Here is a 7,703-nt window from a genome sequence, read left to right as displayed (position 1 = left end):
TGTCCATTGCTCTTTATGAAATGGTCTATAGAAAAGAAAAACAGAACTCACTTTATATCCAATAGGATTCTTGTTTTATTTCAAGTCCCCCCCCCCCCCCCCCCCATCTCTCTCCCCATTTCCTGTCAGATTACTTTCATCCTATCAATAAAGGCATACAAATGCAAAAAGAAAACTTGAAAAAAAAAAAAAAAACTGTGCCAAAAAAATGTTTTGGCACAGTTATTAATTACCTGTGCTTGCTTCTGGTGGTCCTGTGGTCACTTCTCATCGCAGGGTCTCCATGCTGCCTCCTCCTCCCCATGTGTCTCAACATGTTGTCTTAAACCACATTATCAGCCTCCGCAGCTCCCTCTTTTCTCTTAAACATCTTCTAAGTAATTGTTTGTTGCATTGTGCTTCATATTTATTTTTCAATTGCATTCTCCAACAAAAGTTGCCGTGATTTGAACCAATCAGAACTAACTATAACTGACAGTCTGTCAGGCAAACATGTTGTGAATTCGTAGCCTGCCTAGTGCCTACTGTATCCGGTAATAATTTGCACACACTATAGCAGGCATAGAGAAATAAGGCTGTTTCCTGTTTATAGGCCTATCAGATCTCCAACTGCAAATTTACTGAGCTGTCTGGTTTGTTGCGCATCGCACGAGCAGTGGAGTGGACAAAACGTATAATAACTGAGCGCCTGGATTACGATGGCCGTGCACGCAGTCCTTACGATGGCCGTGCACGCAGTCCGCAATGTGAGTGAGTGACAAAACGTGCTGCCATAATACGGAACAAAGTGTGTCCCGGTCCCGTATCAGTTCATTATGGGACACGTCTTTTAGATTCCAAATACGGAACAAAGTGTGTCCCGGTCCCGTATCAGTTCATTATGGGACACGTCTTTTAGATTCCAAATACGGAACGGTCCCGAATGTTATGGGGCGGTTGGTAACCCTACACCAATAATTATTACACAATAGTCAACGTCATTTCTAAATTAACATTTATTGTCACATCACATGCTACAAGCTCTGAACATTAGTTTTCAGGAAAGGAAAGAATAAAATTAAAGAGCAAGAAAACAGTTAAATACTGATTATACAGTAACATACGTATATAGTAGCAGATATAGTGTAGACTAAACGTGTGTGTGTGTGTGTGTATGTGTGTGTGTGTGTGTGTGTGTGTGTGTGTGTGAACCAAAAAAAATGATAAATGAGGCAATTATATTTAACTAAAACTATAATTGAAATCAACAATTTAGTTGATTGAAACAAAAATAAAAACAAGGGTTCACAAACTAGTCACTGAAACTGTATTGTACTGTAGGTTTACAAAACTAAACACATTAAAATATAGATAATTTCAATTCCTGTTTTTCAAAAAATATTTGAATACAGTGAAAATAGCAGATCTACAGTATAGGCTCACAATGTGTCAAGGTGTGGTGTGACGTGTTGTGGTCTTATAGATCTGCTATTCTCCCAGATTAATACAAATAGCATATATGTTAAAGTAAAGTAGCAACACTTTAAACTAAACTAAACTGAAAGAACTAGAAATACACTGTCAAAGTGCCAACTTGCGCCTCGCAAGCAGCCTACTGCTAGTACTGCTACTAACTAATGTCTATTACAACTGCTGTTCTAAATCCTTCAGACCCGTTATTGACCTTATACCAACCTTGAAATGTACCTTAGTTACGTCACCATCAACAGCCAATAAGGGACCACCATTCTTACCCCGACATAAAAAAAGTATAACAAAATACAGCCTTCTCTTTCTTTTTTCTCATCACCATCCAATTTCACTTTGTATCCAGTATATTGTCTGAGTTCTCTATTGGATGAAATTGGTATCCCAACCTGAAAATGTTTTTTCTATTTGCTAAAGAGATGGAGAGACATGGAGACCCCTGTTACTGAAAAAAAAACATTCTACAGTAAGGTTTGCTAAGTTTCAAAAGGTTTCATCATGGTCTAGGCCGTGGCTCAGCGGTCCAGGCACCTTGGCTGGTAATCCAGTCTGGCAGTGTGCCACAGGTTCGACTCCCGATCCTGACGGTCACCCCCCACATCTCTCTCCCCATTTCCTGTCAGCCTACTGTCTATCCCTCTATAAAAATAGAAAAATAAAGGCGAAAGCCACAAAACAAAACATAAAATAAAGGTTTCATCATGATCATAATTATATTTCTATAACTTTAAAGGACCACTTCACCACTTTTCAACCTATCTTCATATAATAGGTCCTCACTAATAATCATGAAAAGATGGTGCAATTTTTTTCTACTCGGTCTGTGTCTCATATGAGGGCTGTGGGCAGTTCAGAAACCGTCTGCCGGTGACATCATCGATGGGGAATACAAGCTAATAGAAACTGCAGGCTTTCTAGTCCTGAAAAGGTGCAATGCGAAAATGGAAGCCATCGTTCTCACGATAATGAAAATCTAAATTTTTTTGTAAAAAAAAATCTTGTTTAAAAAAGAATCTGCCTAATGATGATGTCACTGGAAGACGGTTTCTATACTGCCCACAGCCCTCCTATGAGAAGCAGACTGAGTAGAAAAAATATATACAGCTTGAGCAAATGAGGGGCGCTCTTATCATCGTACATCATCGTGCATGATCTCATACTGGCCAATCAGAATGCCTGTTGACACAAATTTACGTCATATTTGGCGGACATTTGACCTCTGTTCTCCTTTCATTGTCAATGGCAAATATTGAGACGTGTGGGGTCAAAAGTTGTATATGAGTGCAATTGAGGTCAGAAAACATCTTTAAGCCGCTGCTGTCGCTGAATGTTGGGAAACAAGTCATTTAGTGAATATTTGTGTTGGTATAGTCAGTGGGACCAAAAGGTCTGCCTTCATTCTCTGGGGAAGATATATTGGTTGCGTACATGGCCCATATTACCTTACAGGTGGGACTTTCACTAGTTGTAAGCCGATGAGACATCTCTCCACTGAAAAACTCAAAACAACAAAACATCAAAACATCAGAAACAATGAAATATGAAGAAAATAACGGTCAATAAAACAATTCAAAACAATATTTAAAAGCCTTTTAAAAGAAGACACTGATTCTGCTAACCTAAGAGTTCCAGAGCAAAGGTGCCCGAGCCGCAAAGGCCCGGTCACCCCGGTGACCAGACGCGTTGCAGGAGGAACTAGGAGGGCCCTATCCGATGATCTGAGGCAGCGCACAGGGTTATGGGGTTGCAGCAAGTTTTGCTCATGCTGAACCCTTTACCACATTGGTCACATTATGGGGCTTGTCTCTTGTGCTTTCTCTGGTCTGGTGACTTTTGAGATCACATCTATGACTGAACCTTTTCCCACACTGTTCACAGAGGTTTGATTTTATCTTGTGTGAATTCTCAGGTGACTTTTGAGATTGCTGCTCTGACTGAACGTTTTCCCACACACGTCACAGGGGTAGGGCTTCTCTCCTGTATGAAATCTCTTGTGAAGTTTGAAACTATTGCGATCACGGAACCTTTTCCCACACTGGTCACAGTGGAACGGCTTCTCTCCTGTATGAATTCGCTGGTGTTTTTTAAGATCGCCACTATCGGAGAACCTTTTCCCACACTGGTCACAGTGGTATGGTCTCTCTCCTGTATGAATTCTCTGGTGAATTATGAGATTGCTGCTAACGCTGAATCTTTTCCCACACTGGTCACAGTGGTAGGGTTTCTCTCCTGTATGCATTTGCTGGTGTATTTTTAGACTATGGCTGCGGTTGAACCTTTTCCCACACTGGACACAGGGGTAGGGCTTCTCTCCTGTGTGACTTCTCAGGTGACTTTTGAGATTGCTGCTCTGACTGAATGTTTTCCCACACAGGTCACAGGGGTAGGGCTTCTCTCATGTATGAAATCTCTTGTGACGTTTGAGACTAGTGCGATCGCGAAACCTTTTCTCACACTGGTCACAGTGGAACGGCTTCTCTCCTGTATGAATTCGCTGGTGTTTTTTAAGATCACGACTATCAGAGAACCTTTTCCCACACTGGTCACAGTGGTATGGTCTCTCTCCTGTATGAATTCTCTGGTGAATTATGAGATTGCTGCTAACGCTGAATCTTTTCCCACACTGGTCACAGTGGTAGGGCTTCTCTCCTGTGTGCATTCTCTCATGAATTTTGAGAGTGCTGCTATCGCGAAAACCTTTCCCACACTGGTCACAGTGGCAGGGCTTCACTCCTGTATGGATTCTCTGGTGACGTTTGAGATCCCCACTGTCACGGAACCTTTTCCCACACTGGTCACAGTGGTAGGGTCTCTCTCCTGTATGCATTCTCTGGTGAATTATGAGATTGCTGCTAAAGTTGAATCTTTTCCCACACTGGTCACAGTGGTAGGGCTTCTCTCCTGTATGAATTCTCTGGTGAGTTATGAGACTTCTCTTCAGACCGAACCCTTTCCCACACTGGTCACAGTGGTAGGCTTTCTCTCCTGTATGAATTATCTGGTGCACTTTGAGATTACCCTTCTGGGTGAACCCTTTCCCACACTGGTCACAGTGGTAGGGCTTCTGTCCTGTATGGATTATCTGGTGACGTTTGAGATGGCCGTGATCGCAGAACCTTTTACCACAGTGGTCACAGTGGTAGGGCTTCTCTCCTGTATGAACTCTCTGGTGAATTTTGAGAGCGATGCTATCGCGGAACCCTTTCCCACACTGGTCACAGTTGTATGCTTTCTCTCCTGTATGAATTATCTGGTGCACTTTGAGATTACCCTTCTGGGTGAACCCTTTCCCACACTGGTCACATTGGTAGGGCTTCTCTAATGTGTGAATTCTCTTGTGTTTTTGGAGATTACCACTCTCACGGAACCCTCTCCCACACTGGTCACAGTGGTAGGGTTTCTCTCCTGTATGAATTCTCTGGTGAACTGTAAGATATTCTTTTCTGCCGAAGGTTTTCCCACACTGATCACAATGATATGGTTTCTCTCCTGTATGGATTCTCTGGTGATGTTTGAGCTTGCTTCTGTCGCTGAACATTTTCTCACACTGGACACAGTGGTAGGGCTTCTCTCCTGCATGAATTATCTGGTGCAGTTTGAGGTTACCCTTCTGGCTGAATCCTCTCCCACACTGATCACAACGGTATGGTTTCTCTCCTGTATGGATTTTCAGGTGTTGTTTAAGAGTCCAGCTCTGGCTGAACTTTACCCCACACTGGTCACAGTGGTAGGGCTTCTCTCCTGTGTGAATTCGCTGGTGTTTTCTGAGAATACTGTTGGTGCGGAACGTCGTCCCACACTGGTCACAGTGGTAGGGCTTCTCTCCTGTATGAATTCTCTTGTGACTTTTGAGACTGCTGTTAAAGCCAAACCCTTTCCCACACTGGTCACAGTGGTAGGGCTTCTCTCCTGTATGAATTATCTGGTGGCGTTTGAGATAGCTTCTGTCACTGAACATTTTCCCACACTGGTCACAGGGGTAGGGCTTCTCTCCTGTATGAATTATCTGGTGAGCTTTGAGATGGTTGCTCACTCTGAACCTTTTCCCACACTGGACACAGTGGTAGGGCTTCTCTCCTGTATGAATTCTCTGGTGTTGTTTGAGATGACTGCTCTGGCTGAACCCTCTCCCACACTGGTCACAGTGGTAGGGTTTCTCTCCTGTATGAATTCTCTGGTGTTGTCTGAGAGTCACTCTCTCACTGAACCTTGTCCCACACTGGTGACAGTGATAGGGCTTCTCTCCCGTATGAATTCTCTGGTGACTTACAAGACTGCTGTTCAAGCCGAATCCTCTCCCACACTGGTCACAGTGGTAGGGCTTCTCTCCTGTGTGAATTATCAGGTGCAGTTTGAGTTTACCCCCATCGCTGAACCCTCTCCCACACTGGTCACAGTGGTAGGGTTTCTCTCCTGTGTGAATTCTCAGGTGTTGTTTGAGACTACTGCTATGGCTGAAACCTTTCCCACACTCGTCACAGTGGTACGCTTTCTCTCCTGAATGAATTCTCTGGTGCACGTTGAGATGACTGCTCTGGTTGAACCCTCTCCCACACTGGTCACAGCTATAGGGCTTCTCTCCTGTGTGAATTCTCAGGTGTTGTTTGAGACTACCCCTCCGGCTGAAACCTTTCCCACACTGGTCACAGTGATAGGGCTTCTCTCCTGTGTGAGCTCTCTGGTGTTTTTTGAGTCTCTTGCTTGTGAAGACGTTTTCCCCACCCTGGTCACAGTAGGTATGTTTCTTCACAGGTAGGTCAGGAAACCCATCTGGGATGGCTAATTTGGGGAGACAAAATATTGAATTATTATTTTATTATATTTTAAAATAACATGCAGGTTGTTTTATTACCTATTAATAACATTCATCTCACGCCATGGGTATTGTTTGATGCGTGCATGCGTGATTTCTTTTTACCTTAATTTCATTATTTTCGTGTTTTTTACAATGCCCTAACGCCTAAAAATGAGTTATTTAGGTAGTAGGCCCACAGCGCGCGCGCGCACACACACACACACACACACACACACACACACACACACACACACACACACACACACACACACACACACACACACACACACACACACACACACACACACACACTTCCAGCACTACGGGAGTTTCATGTTTTTTAACTGACTTGCTGTCATTCTGGAAGTGTCGGCATGCAAAACAAAAGACTGCATCCTTTGAAACTGAATATTCCATCCATGCATGCTTCTTTTAAAAAAAGGTGGAAAAGAAACGTTTTTGTGGGGAATTCCTGTGAAATGGGCTGCTTTGGACAACCGGATTTTCCCCCAAGATCATGATCCACCTCCACTGATGGCCCCGAGGGGGCGGGGCGGGTTTGTTGTAAACTGCCTTAATTTTTGCCAAGTTGACTACACAGGTAGGAAGACGGAAGAGGTCAGAGGTGGGTTGGTACCTGCATCTCTGACTGACTGAATGACTCGCAGGTCATTACGAAAATATAATAATGACTACTCTAAAATTAATTTATTGTAAAACAAAACATAATAGAATTCAGATTTATTTCCCACAATTAGTTTTATCTTGACCTTTTTTTTTTTTTTTTTTATTCCACCCCCGTCTACCAGGGCCCATAAACTCCGCCCATGTATCACGCTAATTTCAATTAGTCCCCACAGGAATCCGCGATTCCGCGCAGTAAAGAAGTTGTCTGATTATTCTAATTGTGTGTGTTTGAAACACACACAATACTAGGCCAGCGGTGGGCAACTTTGACAATGGAGAGGGCCACTATATTTCAACACTCACTCCCTAGGGCCATATATTACGGTCGTCGCAAAAATTAAGTGAAGGTGGGGGCCGCATGTGGCCCCCGGGCCGCCAGTTGCCCACCCCTGTACTAGGCTATCAGCTGTTCTGTGTTGTTGGAGCGTGTGCATGGGCATGTGCGTGCACGTGACGTCATTAAAATGCTGTACCATCACCGAAAAATAAATCACCACTGGTGCTTGTCCATGCAAACTGAATGAAACAAAGAATTAAAGGAACTACAACATGCATTTTAAAACTGTTTGTAATATTTAATATCATATTGTTTATTTCCCTCAAATGCTTTGTTTGAGCCTAAATCACCACTCTGATATAGCCAGTTCATGTCATTTCTTTCTGGCTTCTGAAGCAGTTTTAGCTGCAGTACCACTATGTCCTGAGGTGGTGGGGGCGCTGATATGCAAATTATGTGATCCTTGAGTCGTCATAA

The 7,703-nt window shown here is 43.4% G+C and overlaps 1 protein-coding gene across 1 annotated transcript in view; it reads right to left on the bottom strand.

Moving 5' to 3' along the window:
* Positions 1-3,162: 3,162 nt before the first annotated feature.
* Positions 3,163-7,703, bottom strand: part of LOC306915996 (uncharacterized protein) — a gene marked incomplete at both ends in the record, with an annotated part of 41,910 nt that continues 37,369 nt past the window's right edge. The window contains 4 exons of the mRNA XM_079493704.1: positions 3,163-3,185; positions 3,502-3,731; positions 3,996-4,116; positions 6,082-6,246. Coding sequence (XP_079349830.1) covers positions 3,163-3,185; positions 3,502-3,731; positions 3,996-4,116; positions 6,082-6,246 — 539 coding nt within the window. The remainder of the gene's footprint in view (positions 3,186-3,501; positions 3,732-3,995; positions 4,117-6,081; positions 6,247-7,703) is intronic.

The sequence above is a fragment of the Electrona antarctica genome, assembly GCF_951216825.1.
Source record: "Electrona antarctica genome assembly, chromosome: 22".
In the NCBI taxonomy this organism is placed as follows: domain Eukaryota; kingdom Metazoa; phylum Chordata; class Actinopteri; order Myctophiformes; family Myctophidae; genus Electrona; species Electrona antarctica.
Note: the sequence above shows the minus strand (reverse complement) of the source record. Positions and strands in the feature narration are given on the sequence as shown.